Below are 18,801 nucleotides of genomic sequence, written 5' to 3'. Positions count from 1 at the left end.
CCTAACATTCGTAGGGAGTAAAAGGAGCAGAGTAGGTAGTGGGAATTTGGGAGGGGGCAATGTACAAAGGGGTTTAAAGTCTCTGTATGACCCTGCTTTCCTGACCTCTCTCTAGGCTGTCTCTAGTGGGTGTAGGCGCTGGATAGATATTTGAGTTTGGGGCAGAATGCGGGAGAAGCTGTCTCTGTAAATTGCCATTTGTTGTTGCACATCTTCCTGGACAGTTTTTGTTTGGTCCTTTTCTTGTAGGTGGACAACACTTCATCCACAGCCCTCGTTTTCATTAAAGAGTGACAGTGGCACTAAAAGCATCAGCCGCCTAGCGAGATCTGGAGTGACAACCTCGCCGCCTCTGTTCTTGCTTTCCCATTCATTAGGACCCTTTCCCAGCCTCCTCCCCCAGCAGAAACTGGGAAAGGCTTCTCTTGGTTACAAAAGGAGGGAGCGGCCGGGCTTCCGAGCCTCTCGCCTCAGAGAGCCAAGGAAGTGCGTTCGGTCGCAAGCCTTTTGTCCCCGACCCCTTCCGCTGCTTGGTCGCGGGGGTGACGACCCCGCCCCGCCCCCGCCTAAGCAGATGCCGCCCGCGTGCCTCAGCCCCCCGCCCCTTCTAGATTCCCGGCGCCCGCCGGTTTGCCGTGACGTGGCCCGCGGCGGGCGCATGCGCCGCTCTGCCCGGGCTCTTTCCCTGGGCCACCGCCTCCCGACGGGCTGGAGTGGGCGGGGCCTGTGGTTCTGGAAGCCGTGCGGCCGGAGTGGGAGGAGGGCTCGTGTGCGCGAGGAGGGTGCTCGGGGCTCGCGAGCTGGTCGGCGGCCGAGGCGGCGGAGGAGGAGCTGAAGGCGGCGGCCGCGGCTCCCGCCCGCACAGAGAGCCAGTCCCGCGAAGCCCCCTCCCACTCCCAGGCGGGCGGGCGGCGGCGGCAGAAGGAGGAGAAGGAGGAGGGAGCGTCTCTGCCGCCGCCTCCTGGTCCCCAGCGCCGATCTGCCGCCGCCACCTCCCTCCGCGGCGATCTTCCCTCCATGGTCCTGCCGCGGCCCCCCCTGTAGCCCGAGCTGCCCCGCGCCGCGCCGGAGCCTGCCTCGACCGAGGGAGCGGTCGCGGCCTCGCGGCCCGCGCGGGCTGACGAGAGGAGAGCGAGGCGCCGCGCGGTCCCCGAGGATCCGCACGCCGGGCAGCGCGGCCCGAGCAGCGCGAGGAGCAGCGGGCGGGCGGGCGGCGCCGGGCCCGGGCCGCCCTCGCTCCAGCGCCCCGGCCCTGCCGCCCGCGCCGGGGCGGTCGCCCGCAGAGGAAGGCGCCGCAGTCTCCGGGCCTCGCCGCCCCGCTCGAGTGTCCTCGGCACCGAGGGCTCGCGGGTCCTGAGGGGAGGAGGCGAGCCAGGGGCCGGGCACTGAGCTCTTTGGCGCCCCCACCCCCGTTTTCGGAGCCCTCCACGCTGCGGCCACTGTCCCCTCCGGACCATGGCCGACGACGACGTGCTGTTCGAGGATGTGTACGAGCTGTGCGAGGTGATCGGCAAGTAAGTCTCCACGCGAGGGAGCGGGAGTGTGGGAAAATGCATTTCAGTGATGCCTGGGTCCTCCCGCACCCGCACGCACCCGCCCGGGGCCTGCCCCCTGCCCTGCCCCCCCTCCTCCCTCGTCCTCCTCACCCGGGAGTATTTATAGACGTGTACCTGGACCCCCCGCGGGGTGGTTGTCTGGGGGCTTCTCGGCGATCCGTGGAGGCCGATGAGCCGAGGTTGGCCACCCCATGAGGCGTGGGGCTGGCTGAAATCTCCTGTCGGCATTTTATCTGACGGTTGCACAGGGACGTGGCAGAGCCAATTTTATAGTTGCTTCCTGGGAACAGTTGGGCTTATTGTTACCTTGCGTGTACCACAGACCATTAACGAAAAGAGCAGCTTGCATTTCCTTTGCTTCCGTGGAGAGATAGAGAAAGAACGTCCAGGGTTTTAAATTGTGGGGTGTGTGTCTATTGTGCAGGGTATTAGATAGATGCCTTTGTGTTCACCCCATGCCCGGATTGGAGGGGGCCATTTAAGACGGGGTGCGTTCAGTTTCAGCAAATTTTTCACCTGGTGTAGACCAACGTGGAAAGAGTTGGGGGTTTCCGAATTTTTAATGCCTCGTTATGCAATGACTGTTAAATCAGTGTTCGAGGCTTCCCTCGACTGTTGTTGGGATGGTGCTTAGCGTGGTAGCGCCGTCTGCTTTGAGTCACCGGGCTGGTCCAGAATATAGAACTGACAGTCCAAATGCTCATCCTTTCATCTGTGTTGTATAATTACACTAGGGAAAAGCAGGGAATCAGATTAATCACAGTGCTGATTGAGAATTAAATCTGCAGTTCCTTATCTAATTGTCCATTCCTTAAATCTGTTTTGAATAGTTTCCTTTTCATTCTTGTCAAACAGTATTCCAAGTGCACAATCCTGCTAATTTGCTTGTGAGGGAAATGCTGGCGATCTGAAGTTGATTTCCTAGTTCAGCGTGTATTCTGTGGCTTTAGAAGTTGAGGAGATAAGATTTAAGAGAAATTTTTGCTTAGTTATTAAGGATTACTAGATAGCTACCGTTGAAATATTTTGCCTCTTTTTGGAAGCGGTGCTTTATCGTCTATTTTAAGGTCCGCAGTTGGGAAATGATAGCAAGACCTTAGAGCAGTTGGCTCTATCTCTTTTAAGTTGTCTGCAGTACTGGATTTCAATTTGTTTAAGTGCTGATAACTTATTATTTTCCTTTCATGCTGGGGTATTACAGTGTCTCCTCACATGGTGAAATTGTGGGTAGAGCTTGCTACACACTTTCCTCAGACCCAGTTGATACAAGGAGGTGTTACTCCTTGCCCCATTGTTACATGACCAGCCTGTCTACTGGAAGAAGGATATCCAAATGCGCCCTGGTAAAGTGGTTGTGGAAGTGCTCTAAAGCAGAGTGGTCCAAAAAATATATAATGTGAGCCCCATATGTAATTTTATATATGTAAAATTTCTAATAGCCACATTAAAAAGATTAAAAGCAAGTGGGTGCAATTAATTTTAATAAAATATTTTCTTTTACCCAGTAGATCCAGACTATTATCACTTCAGCATGTAGTCAGTATAGAAATCATTAGTGAGCTATTTTACATCCTTTCTTTCATACTTACTCTTCAAAATCCAATGTGTATTTTACACTAACCACACATCTCAATTCTGACACTAAGCTAAATTGTCATCGTAAATACTTGTTCTGTATTTAAGTTTCATAAAATTTGCATTTGCAAAAGTAGATTCACATACCCAAGTTGTTCTAAACATACCTAAAAGTTTTCTAGTAACTGAATCAAGTATCTTTCTAAATTAAAATTAAAATTAAATAAAATGAAAAATTCAGTTCCTCATTTGGATTAGCCACATTTCAAGTGCTCAATAGCCATATGTGAATAGCACAGTTCTAGAGAGACAAATATGTCAAAAAAAATCTCCTTGGTTTCTTCATTCTTGGCACCCAGTGAAGGTAAATTAGATGTTTCCCCAAAGCCCCCAAATAATTATGTGTGTGTGTGTGTGCATGGGGGGAATGATGTTTGTTGTGTCTTAGTTATATTTGATTTAAATGAGCCAGCAGAGTCATAATCGGAAAATGTGAGATTAAAATGTTAATTCTGTTGTGATAACGGAAAATAGGCATCATTGAATCAATGTTAGTAACTAGTTCTGATTCCTTGAGGTCTGAAAGAGTGATGATGTGACTCTTTGGATATCGAAAAGAAGTGGTCAGCGTCACATTAGCTCAGTCAGTATTCTGCTGACTTATAATTGATAGAATATTTTCAGGAAACGCCTCTGGTAGGACTAGATTCATCTCCTCTGTTGCTTCAGAGCTGCATAAGGATGGGGAGCAAGCTAATTTTGAGGTGATAGTTCCTCTATGGCTATCTTAACTACTGCGAACGTGAACTCTCATTCGTATCCTACAAAATCTGACTTGGCCAGTGCCGCTTATAATATGTCATTCCGTGAAATAATGAATTCAAGGTAGCCTTTGTGGCAGAGAATGTAATGATAGTGTTCCTCACCCTGTGTAAAGGTTGAAGGTTTTCTCCGGTAAATTGTCTCAGCATATATTGATCTGGAAATTGAAATTCACTTGAGATTTTCTTACAGCATCTCTGACAGCATGCATTTTAACTCAGAATTTGTTCAACTCTGGATTTAAACAGAAAGCCCTCACTTGTACTGAAAACCTGGTTGATTTCTATCCAGGTTCTCTGGAATTGTGATTTTTCTTTTATAACAAATTAGCATCACAAGTTGTTTTTGACCCCTAGGGCTTAACAGGTTTAAATTTTCACTGAAGTGCTTTAAAATGGATTTCACCTTTTTACCATCAGTTGACCACACACTCACCTGCCTCACTACTTATCTACTCACTCACTCATCCATTAACTTACAGGGAATCGGGTGCCTGATCCATTATGAATATTGGGAGGATGCCATATCTTTTTAAAAAAAATTTAAACTCTTTTCCCCTGTGCTTTTTATTTTTGAAAGTCTTACAAATGGTCCTTGAATGCCTATTGTTTCCATGACATTTTCCCATGTAACGTCTTTCAAGAGACTGAGACAAATCTCCAATGCTGTCATTGTCCTAAAACTTCTTGTCTTAGCAAATGTAGCAATTACTGGAAAGGAAAGGTATTATGCAAATAGAGGTAATCAGCTAATTTTTATGGTCCTAAGCATTTACTGTATCTTTTGCAAATTGATGGTTTTATAGGCAAGTGCATAATCAGTAATATTACACGAAGGAAATTTTAGAATGATTCATCCAAATTAAACCACAGAAATGCCTACCTTCATGGTACAGCAGTTTCTGTGAGAGAGAGTAGCAAAATGCACACTTTTCGCCTTGTGTAGGCTGAATATTTGCCTCAGTATTTAGTAACCTGTAACTTCTGACTTTCCTGCTTTGGTAGGACATAAACTAAAATTGGAATGATGCAGCATGACCCCTGCTCAAGGATGACATGCAAGTTTGTGAGGCATGCTGTATTTGCTTACACCTCAAGAGCACTTATCATATTTAATTACAGTTACTTATTTATGGGTCTCTCTACCTAGCTAACAGGGAGCTTCTTGAGGGCAGGGAATATATCTTACACATCTTTCTCTTAACACAGTACCTGCAATGTAACAGTTGCTCATTAGCTATGGAATGAATTGAGTAGTTTTAATAAAATCTCATTAAAAGGCAAAAAGCATGTTTATCAACCTCAGAGCAATTATTGTCCCAAAAGGCTGTATTAAAGTAGTGGTTCTCCACCTGGCTGCATATTAGAATCACCAGGGGAGCTTTTAAAAAGATCAATTCAAGGGCCTTGTGTCAGAGCAATGAAATCAGAATCTCTGGAAGTGGGTCCTGGTCATTGGTATTTTTTTTTTTTAACGCTCTCGAAGTGATTCTCATGTGCAGCTATGATTGAGAGTCATTGGTTTAAAACTTAGGTTATGTATGTAATATTTTGGGACTGGCTTTTCAGAGGCTTACGGTTTTTAAAAACTAGAATAAATGTTTTGGGGGAAGTATTGAAGCCAAAAGACCAAGACGTGGATTTTTTTTTTTCTCTACATTGTGTTCCTGAGTCTTATTGTATAAGAATTTTGTTTCAGCCTATGTTTGGCTTTGATTTTTTTGGGTCTTTTAAGATTCACATTGATTTATGACACTCATCTAATGCTAATATGGTGATTGTCTGATGACAATCAGAACAAGGATTGCTTCAATAACAGTTGATGATGGCTGTCTACTATAATGACTTAATTTAATATTAAGAAATCTATCAGTTTAGTATGGATTGTGTTTGGACATACACTCTATTAAAAGGGTATAGTTAAGTTGCTTATATACTTTAAATCTCATACTTGCAATTCCAGTAATGCTGTTTGCCAGAGAATTGAGTTAAATGCAGCCTTTATGTAAATACCAGATTAATAATATGTAAAATATATAATTTAGCATAGAGAAAAATTCAGCTTTGCTAATTTGTCCCAATTACTATGGCTTTCACATATATTGATTTGCCCAGTGATTTGGGTTTCTAGTACCACAGGGGGGAGTGTTACGTCATGTTGGAACACCTTCCCTGGGAATTTTAGCTAGACATGGTAGGTAAACGAGTTTTTTTTTTTTTTTGCGGTACGCGGGCCTCTCACTGCTGTGGCCGCTCCCGTTGCGGAGCACAGGCTCCGGATGCGCAGGCCCAGCGGCCATGGCTCATGGGCCCAGCCGCTCCGCGGCACGTGGGATCTTCCTGGACTGGGGCACGAACCCGTGTCCCCTGCATCGGCAGGTGGACTCTCAACCACTGCGCCACCAGGGAAAGCCCCAGGTAAACGAGTTTTTAATGTTAGGAAAAGGTCAAATGTGAGCCTGAAGGAACCAAGATTTTTCCAGAAATGAGTATATGTTCCACGAAAGAAGTGCTTGATCAGAGTGACAGTCATGTAACAAGGGAAAAGAAACACAGTCACCAGCTAAAGTGCTGGTGCCCCAGGATGATCCAAGCTGTGGGGCAGGCCTTACTGGAAGGAGGTAAGCAGTGTTGATTCCTGATGATGGAGTTTGATTCCGGGACCACTTTGGAGGGAACTGAGCCACTCAGTTGCTTTTCTGCCTGTGCACAACCTTCTCAGAGTATCTTCACGTACGCTTTTTACAGACTGCGTTAGGACTTGGAGTTCCTGAAGTGTGGTTTGCACATTGTCTTCATAAATGCTTCCTGTGATTCCCTTACCTTCCATGACTGACGTGTTCTATGGCCTTGACACATGCAGTTCACCCCTTTCCATTTTCCCCTTGTATCTGCAACAGTTTCACCTGCCATACTACATCTCTCTAATGTCCCTTGTGTTTCTGGATATTTCCTTTAAATTGAAATTTTTTTCAGCCATCTCCAGTTACAGCTCTACTCAATAAATTAAAGAAGCAAGTGTACCTAACTTTTTGAGATTGTCGTTGAATTATTGCATTTTTGTAAATGTTTTCACATTTTAAATGTGGCAGAAGCAGTTTAAAGGAACTTTGACATAGATTGTCCACAAGTAAAAAAAAAATCTTTTATAACTTAACATGCCTACTTCGTAAGGGGAGTTGCCATTTATGCCTTCTAATATGAGGCATTTTACATATGTTATCTCCTTTCATTGTTCCCATTTTACAGAAAACACTGAGATTCAGAGGGGGGTGAGTAACTTGCCCAAGATCACATGGGAATCCTACCAGTTCTAAGGTCCGTTCATTTCATGCTGCATTCTGCTGTTGATTCCAGTTGTGAAAATGCTGCAGTGAGTTTCCTTAAAATAAGGCATATGTCTTCATTTTCAGAGTTTATTTACTGCAAAAATTTTTTTCTTGGCCGTGCCACACGGCTTGTGGGATCTTAGTTCCCTGACCAGCAATTGAACTCGGGCACGCTGCAGTGGAAGCGTGGAGTGCTAACCACTGGACTGCCAGGGAATTCCCTATTTACTGCAAATTTTAATTGTTCAACTTTCTGGTTAAATTTCTTACCTCTTCAGTAGAGGTTCCATACTACGGTTCATTGTCTCATCTATTGTGTTCTTTTTGTCTTTCTCTCTAATGAAATACCAGTGTTTGCCACCAAACTGATAAGTTTATGCATGGAAACGTAGAATCTTGACCATCCATCCAAAATATAATTTGTTTTGGAACTTTCTCCACCCCTTTTACTCTCCAGCTTTTTCCTTCCAATTTCCCTGCCCCAACAGACAGAATAGTTGATTGATTACTCCTAACTTGCCAAACCAGAAGTAATGAGGTTTCAGAGATAGGTGTTTGTTGGGAGTGGGGTGGAGTTGTTTCCACAGGGTAGTTATTCCTATATCCTGTGATAAAAATAGTGAAATTGTTTTCTCTGACTCTGAAAACTGTGTCCTGAACCACAGCTGCTGAGTGGTGAGCATCTCAGCTGCCTGCCAACACTGCACACCTAAGTAATCAAGTGACTGAGTTACTGCTGCAGAGCAGGTACCTAACTGCAGCCACAAGCTGATGGGGTGTACAGCTCTCACATTTTTGGTTTTATTTTTTAGTTGCATCTGAGAATGCAGATTCTAAACCATCAAATATGGCATTGGATTTATACTGCAGGGTTCAAGGTGCTAAAGGACCTGCTCTCCTTTCTCTCTCAGAGTCACCCATTTATCTTGGTATCCCATCTTTCAACTGAGTAAAATGTAATTACCCTGATGGCCAGTCCCTTGGTATCTGTGAGGGGATTGGTTTTAGGATCCCTCTCCCCCCCACACACTAATACCAAAATTCGTGGATGCTCAAGTCCCTTATATATAATGGCATAGTATTTGCATGTAACTAATGCACATCCTCTCTTATACTTTAAGTCATCTCTGGATTACTTATAATACCTAATACAATGTAAATTCTATGTAAGTAGATGCCGAGAGGCAAATTCAAGTTTTGCTTTTTGGAACTTTCTGGAATTTTTTTCGAATATTTTCAATCCACAGTTGGTTGAATATGCGAATACAGAACCCGGTGGAGGGCTGACTGTGTTACGCTATGATTGGTTATAGAGCCCAAGTCAGCATAGGAGAGTCTCTCTTTGACTTTCTATACTGGGGAGATTTCGCTTGGGAAGATAGTTTTGACTTAAAGTTCATATGTGTTTCCAATTTTGAGATTTAATAATATTCCATTACTTTTTTTTTTGCGGTACGCGGGCCTCTCACTGTTGTGGCCTTTCCCGTTGCGGAGCACAGGCTCCGGACGCGCAGGCTCAGCGGCCATGGCTCACGGGCCTAGCTGCTCCGCGGCATGTGGGATCTTCCCAGACCGGGGCACAAACCCGTGTCCCCTGCATCGGCAGGCGGACTCTCAACCACTGCGCCACCAGGGAAGCCCCCATTACTTTTTAAAATTAATTAACTAGTTTTTATAAAATTATAAAATGAATTTTAAAATATAGATGCTGCAAAGGTAAATAGTGAATCTCTCTCCTTTCTCCCACCATCCATAGCTCTGTTCTCCAGAGGTAACCATTGTCCAGTTTTTGTACAACCTTTCTGGGAGTTTTTTGTTAAAAAAAACTGAAATATTCATTTTACATTGAAAATAGTGTATCTGATGGCCTTTCCATATCCATCTATATATCTGTCTAACTCTGTCTCCCCTTAGCCTGCTGCCCAGTATTCCATGATATGGATTGGTACTTTGTCTTTGAATTGAGTGCAGACCATTTCTAAGTGATCATTGCTGGAAATATACGGGTGGAGTTTGGGGGAGAGGTCTGGAATGATAGTGAATATTTGGGAATCAACTGTGTGGAAGTTAAACTATGAATGAATGAGTTCTTGGGGGTGATGGAGCTCGGTGGGGGGGAGGTGTTGTGGTTTGGAGTATAACTCACAGAGTTAGAAGAATCGGGATAGCTGGACATCACAGAAGTCTCGAGGTTGGGCAGATCAATAATGTAAAATGCCAGCACACTGATTGAGGACCAAGAAAAGGCTTATCTATAACAGAGGCAATTTAAAACATCTATCAAAATGAATATAATGTTTAATATTCCATCATGGTGTGACTAAAAAGTGAGATTCTCGCTTCATTTCTGTGGATGTTGGTAATATTATACTGTCTCTCCGTGATTCTATCTCAACACCAACATATTTAGGGTTAAAAAAAAAGGAGTACATTTTTTTTCACTAGAATTGTGTTTTGCAGATTCTGATGGCTGGCTTTTAGGGAAAACCATTTGGCTTTCCTAAAATTAGGTCTTTTTGATTCCCAAGCTTGGTGCATAACTTTCAATTAAATGGATACCTTTAATGAAATGACAGTAAATTTTAGATACTTTTAAGTTCTTGATATTTGTCAAACCATTGTTCTTTTATTAAATCCCTCACCTATAGGGAACTGAATTCTTCCTTGCCTCAAGGTTTCTGGTCCCAGTTGGGACCAGAAATTGTAGAACTCTCCTCCCCTTTCACATCCCTCTTCCCTCCATCACCGCCCCCCACAGCTAAATTTGTTCATTGGCTTTTTTTAGTTGTCCACATCCACTCACAATAAGAAACAATTATTTTGTTGCACTTAAGCCAGTTTCTTTGTATCTAAGTGCATAGTATTTCATTTCAACTTCTTGTATTCTGTTACACATTCTCTTTTTTATTTCTTTTGATATAGGTTGTTTAACTTTGTTATCTTTGTTTTGAATATTTGAATCATTTACAGTTAAGAATGATGATTGTGTTCTCTCTCTCTCTCTCTGTAGTTTAATAATATCCAAAATATACTATGTTGAATCTGTATTCAGCTTGGTACCTACTTTCCCCCAAACATATGGATCCACAGTGCTTTGTAGCTTGTAAGGCATCCCCCTAAGATCTGATCTGGTAACCTTTGGGTACATTGTCACCATTTTCTGCTTATTTATAGAAGGAATGAAGATGGCTGCTTCATGAGCCATTTGCATGGATTAGTGATTGTGAAGTGCAGCATAAGTATTTTTTATTTCTAGAATGTCTCTGAGATACTCAAATTACTTTTGGCAGCTATGTAGATAAGTTTCAACAATTTCCAAATGTGCACTTTCTCAGTGCTAAACACAGGCTCTATTACATAAATAATATGGTGAAATGAACATTCTTTTCTACCATGTGTGTAAAACTGTTAGTGGTGCTAATTAACATTCATTCATTTTTTTCATTTATGCATTCATTTCTAGCTGTGTGGGCCTGGGCAAGTTAGTTAACCTCTCTGAGCCTCAGTTTCTTTATATGTAAAATGGTTGTGATAGCATATACCTTGCAGGGGTGTTGTGCGGATTGAATAACATGGTATATGTAAAATGTCTAAAGGTTGTTATTTAAATTGCCATTATCATTATTATTCACCAAATACCCTAGTTCTCTGGCTTCAAGGACCTCTCGGTCCATGAGAGAATTTGACAAACAGTTAAAACCTAATCTAACTAGACTTAAGTCCTGTTAAGGTCAGGGTCGCATCTGACTTGTTCATCTAGTATCCTCAGCATAACTTGGCAACTGACACATAGTAAGTACTCAGTCAGGAGTTGAAGGAGAGTGTGTTAAGTGAGCAATCCAGAGACTGTGACCACCTAGTAGGAGAAGGAAATTGGGGAAATCTTTACAAAGGAGGTGGGGCTTGAATGATCTCAAGTTTCTTAGGTAACTTATTTAATCTTTTTAGGCCTGTCTCATTTAGAAAAGGGAGTAGAGGAATACAGGTAGGGAAAATAAAAGAAATCTTAAAGTTTTTGAAAATGTTCACCCTATTTTAGTTTTTAAATTAATAATCCTTATTCTTTAGAGCAGTTTTAGGTTCACAGCTCCTATTTTAGTTTTGGTGACACAGGTAACATATAAAAAATTCAAACAATAAGTATAAAGCTAAAGTTTTCAGGGACAACTAGGAATTTGTTGTTGTTCTCAGATCCTGTGGTTTGAGTGCTCATTATGTGCTGGACATGGTGTTAAATTCTTTATATTTTTCTAATTTAACTTTGGCCACAGACCTTCCTTTTGAGGCAGTCGCCCCCCTCCCCATTTTACAGATGAGAAAACTGAGGAATAAAGAGATTAGTAACTTGCCCTGGGCAAAGTGGCAATAATAGGGGCAATGTGGGGATTTGCACCTGAGTATACGTGGTCTAAGTGCCTGCTCTTCAGTACTGTTACACTGCTTGTCATTTAGTATAAGCAGAGACTGGTTGTCTTTTAAGAGGTATTCCTACATATAACACTCTAATATTCTGATTTTAGATGTTTTAGCAGATTAATAGAACACCTTGTTTTGGGTAACACCTTTTTGAGATATAATTCACATACCATACAGTTCACCCGTTTAAAGTGTACAATTCAGTGGTTTTTAGTATAGTCACAGGGTTGTGCATGGTGACCATAGTAAATTTTTGAACATTCTCATCACCCCCCAAAAGAAACCCTGTATATTTTAACTCTTACTCCCCATCCTTCCCTACCCCAGGTAATGACTAATCTACTTTCTGTCTCCGCAGATGTACCTATTCTGGACATTTCATGCAAATGGAATCGTACAACATGTCTTTTGTGACTGGCTTCTTTTTCTAAGCATAATATTTTCAAGGTTCATCCAGGTTGTAGATGTATCAGCACTTCATTCCTTTTTTAAGGCCCAATAATATCCTGTTGTGTGGCTAGACCACATTTGTTGATCCATTTGTCAATTGATGGGCCATTTGGGTGGTTTACATCTTTTGGCTATTATAATTAATCCTGCTATGGGCATTCACGTACAAGTTTTGTTTTTATTTCTCTTGGGTTTATACTTAGGAGTGGAACTGCTGGGTCAAATGGTAACTCTCTTTGACTTTTTGAGGAATGCCAAACTGTTTTCCAAAGGGTCTGTACCATTTTACATTCCCACCAGCAGTCTGTGAGGGTTAGAATGCTTTTTAAAAAAAATTAATTTATTTATTTGTTTTTATTTTTGGCTGTATTGGGTCTTCGTTGCTGCACGCGGGCTTTCTCCAGTTGTGGCAAGTGGGAGCTACTCTTTGTTGTGGTGCGCAGGCTTCCCATTGCGCTGGCTTCTCTTGTTGCGGAGCATGGGCTCTAGGTGCGAGGGCTTCAGTAGTTGTGGCTCGCGGGCCCTAGAGCGCAGGCTCAGCAGTTGTGGTGCACGGGCTAGCTGCTCTGCAGCACATGGGATCCTCCCGGACCAGGGCTCGAACCCGTGTCCCCTACATTGACAGGTGGATTCTTAACCACTGCACCACCAGGGAAGCCCAGTTAGATGCTTTTTAATCAGGGGAGTACTGTCACAGCTTGCCTACAGAGTCTGTTCTACACACTGTGACATAAAGCAAATTTTATGGGTTGTTGGTCAACCTTTTATCTCACGGACATATTTATACTGATTTTCAACAGTTTTAGATGTTGTAGAACAAGGGTTGGCAAACTATCTGTAAACTACCAGATAGTAAATATTTTAGGCTTGACGAGCCACAAGTCTGTCACAGCTACTCAACTCTGCCGTTGTAGTGTGAAGACAACCATGTGAAAACAAATGTGTGGCTGTGTTCCAATAAAACTTTATTTACAAAAATAAGTGGTGGGCTAGATTTGGCCCTTGGCCTGTAGTTTGCTGATCCTGTTGTAGATTAAAAATGAAACTGGAGCTGACTGTCCCGTTCCCATTCTTTTTTTTTTTTTTTTTTTTTTTGTGGTATGCGGGCCTCTCACTGTTGTGGCCTCTCCGGTTGCGGAGCACAGGCTCCGGACGCGCAGGCTCAGCGGCCATGGTTCACGGGACCAGCCGCTCCGCAGCATGTGGGATCTTCCTGGACCGGGGCACGAACCCGTGTCCCCTGCATCGGCAGGCGGACTCTCAACCACTGCGCCACCAGGGAAGCCCCAGTTCCCATTCTTGTTTACCCTCAAGGTTGGGTTGTTCTTTCAGTGGTCTCAGTAGCCCCATAGTAGGTAGATTGTTTCTACCAAAATATAAAGATATTAAGACTGGTCCACCGAACTGTTTTCACTGTTAAATGGGGAAGTACTGTACATTTAGGGTTTTTTGTTTGTTTTGTTTGTTTTTACTGCTTTTGGATTCTCTTTTTGATCCTTGGTTAAAGGGGAAGAAACCCATTAAAATTCTTCTAAGATTGTCTGACTGGAGGCAGTATAAATGTGGAGTGCCTGAAAATAACTGTTTCCTTCATTCTTGCTTATTGCCTGTAGAATGGATGAAAGCAGAGTTGAGAACATACTAGAAATTGTCAGAAATGGAAGATTTTTTTAAATATTAGCTTTAATAAAGTTAGGGGAAACATTAGCTAAATCTCCATCCCTAATTGGAAAGTTGTGATGTGCCATCTATGTATATTTTATGACTTCACCAAGAGCCCTTGCTAGAGTCATTATTTGGGATTAGGGTGTGTAGTGTAAATAAAACTTCAAATTCTATTTTGTATCTGAAATTCATTTCACTCGATACATTTTGTGGTAGTAAACATACACTATTTAGAGTGCTTTGTGGCTTAAAAAAACTGTCATTGCCTCTTATGTACATAGGAAAGATAGCATTCTTTGAGCTTATAGATTTACATAATTTGTTTGCAAGACTGTTCTAATTTTGCAGTGTTAAGAAAAGCTCCAAAGATTATGTTAAAAGAGGGAATTTTGTATCTGCTTTTGTCTTTGCATTTGGATATATGAAAGGTGAATTAACTGTTCATAATGTGAAATTTCAAAACTGAGACAAGGAGAATCCCAGAATATATATTTAGGAAACAGCCATATATAGGATTTATGGATATTATAGTGTTCTTTTATGTAACTTCTCAAAATTTTATTAAGGCAGCAGTGTCCACCTCTTAAACACAAGCAAAATGAGGTGGAAAGATTCTAAAGTTGTAGTCTCCGATACGATTGGGCACTGAATCTAAATTACCTACATTTACAGAACAGCATTTCATCTACTAGATCATGTTACATTGTCAAGTGGAAGAATGATCATGTTGGAATCTATTTAGACCGCTTACTTTGATGAAAATACTTCTTAGGTTGGCTTCAGAGGACAGTAAAAGGCATCTCTTCCTATGATAATCTGTGGACATTATTACTTATATTACGTTATTTAGGTTAGAAGTTTTTGCTGAATTCCATCTGAGCCATTAGTTCAGAAGCAGAATGGTGAGTTTTTATTTATGTAGAATCTTTACTGGTCTTCTTAGGTTTAATATTGTCTTAACTGGATTTTTGTCCCAGCAGTAATATCTGGCATTGAATTTGAGATTATCTTTAATAATTTTTTCTTTAGTCACTTGTAAAATAGATACTTGTAAAACAAATAAGAAGGCGTTTTCACTAAGGACTTTCTTTAATTATATTTCATGTAAATTTAAAAAAATTGTTACGGGAGTATTCAGATCACAGGTTAAAGTGAGAATGTAATTATCTCACATTATAATCAACATATGTAATACTTTTAAAAGCATGCTAATAAGAATGGAAAAAACGTCTACTGACCATACGTATTGTAGATTATATTTATTTCCTTTTTTTTCTTTTTTAAAAACATTTCCCTCTTAAAATGGATGTAAACATGATTTGTGTAAATATCTATTCAAATGAATACATTATCACTGTTGCAGAAAGAGCTTGGGAATCTGGAGAGGGAGATTCTAGGCTTGCTGCTCTACTTTTTGGATTATCTCCATTAATAGTATTTCTCCCATTGCTGAGTGTTTCTATTGTACTGCTGGGAAGGGATCACTACACTTCCATAATCTGTGACCCACTTGCACTAAAGGTAGAGCGTGCTTTAAATTGCCATCTGATTAAAGTTCAGGCTTCTTGGTTAGACCTGCCTGGATGGCTTCAGCATTAGCCCCATGAATGTGAATATGGACTTGAAGATCTTATTAGAATGATATTTTTCCCCATGAAGACACATTCATAGACATAGTCCTGGAAAGACATGTACAAGTTGGATTTGTTTAGTGCAGTTTAAAACTTACTAGGAAAAATAGTATTTTAAGGAAAAAATTTTAATTGTGACAAATCAGCATTTGGTTTGTTTTCCTCAGTTTCTTCATCTTGTAAAAGAAGGTTAGTAAAGGCTATATTATCTACCTCATTTGATCCTTATGAACATAAAATGACACAGTTCTTCAAAAATCTTAAACTACCTTACATGTATTATTTTGAAATGAGGCACTTCTAATTAGAAATGGGCTTTGTCAAATATTTTTTGATTTTGCAAGAGTCATTTACCGTTGTCTTTAAAACTGATTTTATTTTCTTGTTTGATTTCTAGAGCTTAATACTTCTCAAATCTTTATAGGACTTAGAACGTGTTGGGTGAAAAATGTTGAATAAAGAGATTTGAGGAAGAATTGTGTGTATTTTACCGATGGGGTAATGTTTACACTGAAGTCAAAGTGAAGAAAAAATCTTGACTAGTGTGTTTCCCCTTGCTTTTCTTTAAATTACTTAATTTTATTTGAGCTTTGAAGTTTGGAACTTACTACAAGTGACAAATTTTTGTGGCCAATCTGGTGTGAACTTCAGCAGCTACTTAAAATGTTGAACTCCCTGTTTAGTAGTGAGGTCTACAGCAGTGGTTCTCAAAGTGTGGTCCTCACCCTGACCAGCAAAAGCAGTATCACGTGGGAATTTGTTAGAAGTGCAGATTCTCGGGCCCCAGCCATATAGATCAGAAGCTCTGGGGGTAGGGCCCAGCAATCTCCATTTTAACAGTTCTCCAAGGGATTCTGAGGCCCACTAAAGTTAGAGAACCATTGATTTAGAACTCTAGATCAGAGCTCAATAAACTATGGCCCGTGGGCCAAATAGGCCCACTGTCTGCTTTTGTAAATAAAGTTTTTCTGGAATACAGTCACACTCATTCATTTAAATAATGTCTGTGGCTGCTTTCACACTACAAGGGCAGAGTTGAGTAGTTGTAGCAGAGACCATATGGTCTGCAAAACCTAAAATATTTACTTTCTGGCCTTTAACACAAAAAGTTTGCTGATCCCTGCCCAAGTTGAAGCCTTAGTCGTACTGTTTTCTTGCCCATAACACTGAACTACAAATATCTGAAATCAATAGGCAAACAGCTATTTTTTTTGCCTTTACACCTGACCCTATTATTTCTATAAACCCATTGCTCTCTGATATCAAATTATTACTCAGTGACTAGAGACTTGTGAATGAAAATAATATACTACTGTGCCCTTTCCTTCTATGTTTGGTATTAGTGGTAGCCTGTTTAACAATTCTGTGACATTTCCTCACTGATTTTGCACTGGTATGTCCTTGGTTTTGCTGTACTCTAGTGTAACCTAACTTAATTATCTACTATAGTCTTCATTTCTCCCAATTCTTGCTGCCTTTTTACTTCCCCAAGAGAAAACCCACTTTGTGAATGCTAAGTTTAGGTATTCATGGGAGCTGTTTGGTGTACTCTAAGCCACTGAAATAGCACCATCCCATCCGGAAAATTTTTATCCTTGGCCTGGAGTGCTTTAGTCACTTGTAACTCACAAGGATGTTTATGAGCACATAGATAATGAATATTGTGGGTAATCTTAGGATGTTTACTGGGTGAGTTTTCATTAGTCTTCCCATAACCAATGATGGCTATTTCTATCCTTAGTTGGACTATCATAATGCACCCTCAGTATTCTTTTGTACTTACTCTCAGGCTTTAAGGTAATTGGTGGTCAGTGTCATATAAAATACAAGAACTGAATTTCAGTGTTGTTCTTATTGATGCACTTGGAATCTTTCTCGCTACCCACACCACTGAAGGAAGTGAAAAAGGGGGAGGGGCTTTCTCCCAGTCTCCATTAGTTCTTTTAGTAAGAGCAGGCGAAAGTGTTGTTTTTGCAGCTGTGACTCCCTGGTTGTACGTGACTGATGTTTTAAGTCAGGAAACATGAGTTGGCTGAATGATTCTGAGCTATATTATTGGTGAGTTTCTTGGGTCCGTGATTTCTTTCAGTCAACTTGGGTTGACTACTTTGGTAGGGGATGCTGGGTAAGACATAGGAAATAGTGAGCTTGAGACTGGAAATGATTGAGTTAGACCTTTCATTTAGGCTTTCCCATTCAAGTTAATTCATACCTTTTGCCCTGCTTACTCATCGCAGAGGCAAGGTACAAGGAGGGAGGGTCAGGCAACGGCCAGCCCTCAGAGTGTGGCTACTTAGGTCTATTGTCAAAAGCAACCCATGTACAGGAGAACTTGAGCTTTACTGTTTTGTACAATGTAGTGTGGAAATGCAGTGTTTTAAAACCTAAATTGTTATTTATAGTGATGAATAAAATGTGAACTCTTTAAACGGGAGCAGTGTTCTGCAGCCTTATTGTCCCAGTCAGCACAATAGCCACCCACACGAATCATCTGAACAACCTCATCATTTCTGTTTTATCTACCTGAAATAGGGGTCGGGGTGGGTGGTGATGAAAGCTTGGGAAATCACACCACACTTTAGGCAAGAGAAGTGCTCTGGTGACTCTGGCTGTGTTGTTCTCCCTTGGTGTGCATAAGAGTCTCGGACAGCCCTGCGGAGCTGAAGGTAAGCTTTAATAATTCCTTTTGTTCCTTGGCAGCTGGCCGTGCTTGGGAGCTGGGTGCTACTTCCCTAGAAGCAACTGCCGTAGTTCTGCCAAATGTGTGGATTTTAAGGCATTTTAAAGGCTATAATGTTCAGACTCAGAATTTCTTAGTAGGCAGAGAGTGTCATTTAAGGGTACTTATGCTGCAGGGGTAAGGTTCATTATGAAATAGACACTGCAACAAGGCCTCCATGTGACATAAACTTATTGAAGCTTTTAAAACCATATATTTCTTTAATATATATTTCTTTAATATATCTTTTAAGCTTCATTAGGTCAGGATTCATGGCTGTCATAGCCAGTGCTGTATCTCTACACCTAGGACAGCGTCTGGCACATAGTCAATGTTCATTATATAGTTGTTGAACCAATTCAAAGAAGGGGAGGACGTAGCCAAACACATTAGAAAAGATAAAATCTGACCCATTAATGCACGAAGTCAGGAGTTCAGATTTTCATTTAGTGCTAATATTTTGCTGCTTCAAAAACCATCTAATTCTCATAATGTCCCTTTGGGATAGGTTAGCAGATATAGAATTGTACAGTATATGCTGAACATAATGATGGAATCCTGAATAACACTTAGCTTCCCTATTGAGAGCTGTCAGATTGTTGTTATAATTAAACTAGATGAAGAAAAGACATTTCTAAG

The 18,801-nt window shown here is 41.5% G+C and overlaps 1 protein-coding gene and 1 pseudogene across 11 annotated transcripts in view; both read left to right on the top strand.

The window, feature by feature from the left end:
- Positions 1 to 1,374: 1,374 nt before the first annotated feature.
- CASK (calcium/calmodulin dependent serine protein kinase) overlaps positions 1,375 to 18,801 on the top strand; it is a 389,604-nt gene continuing 372,177 nt past the window's right edge. For all 11 annotated transcript variants that reach the window (XM_049704817.1, XM_004281357.2, XM_004281355.3 and 8 more), the window contains exon 1: positions 1,375 to 1,514. In XM_049704817.1, the coding sequence (XP_049560774.1) occupies positions 1,456 to 1,514 (59 nt within the window). In that variant the 5' untranslated portion in view covers positions 1,375 to 1,455. The remainder of the gene's footprint in view (positions 1,515 to 18,801) is intronic.
- Positions 4,944 to 5,038, top strand: LOC117197262 (uncharacterized; annotated as a pseudogene).

Source organism: Orcinus orca, chromosome X (assembly GCF_937001465.1).
Source record: "Orcinus orca chromosome X, mOrcOrc1.1, whole genome shotgun sequence".
Classification (NCBI taxonomy): domain Eukaryota; kingdom Metazoa; phylum Chordata; class Mammalia; order Artiodactyla; family Delphinidae; genus Orcinus; species Orcinus orca.
Note: the sequence above shows the minus strand (reverse complement) of the source record. Positions and strands in the feature narration are given on the sequence as shown.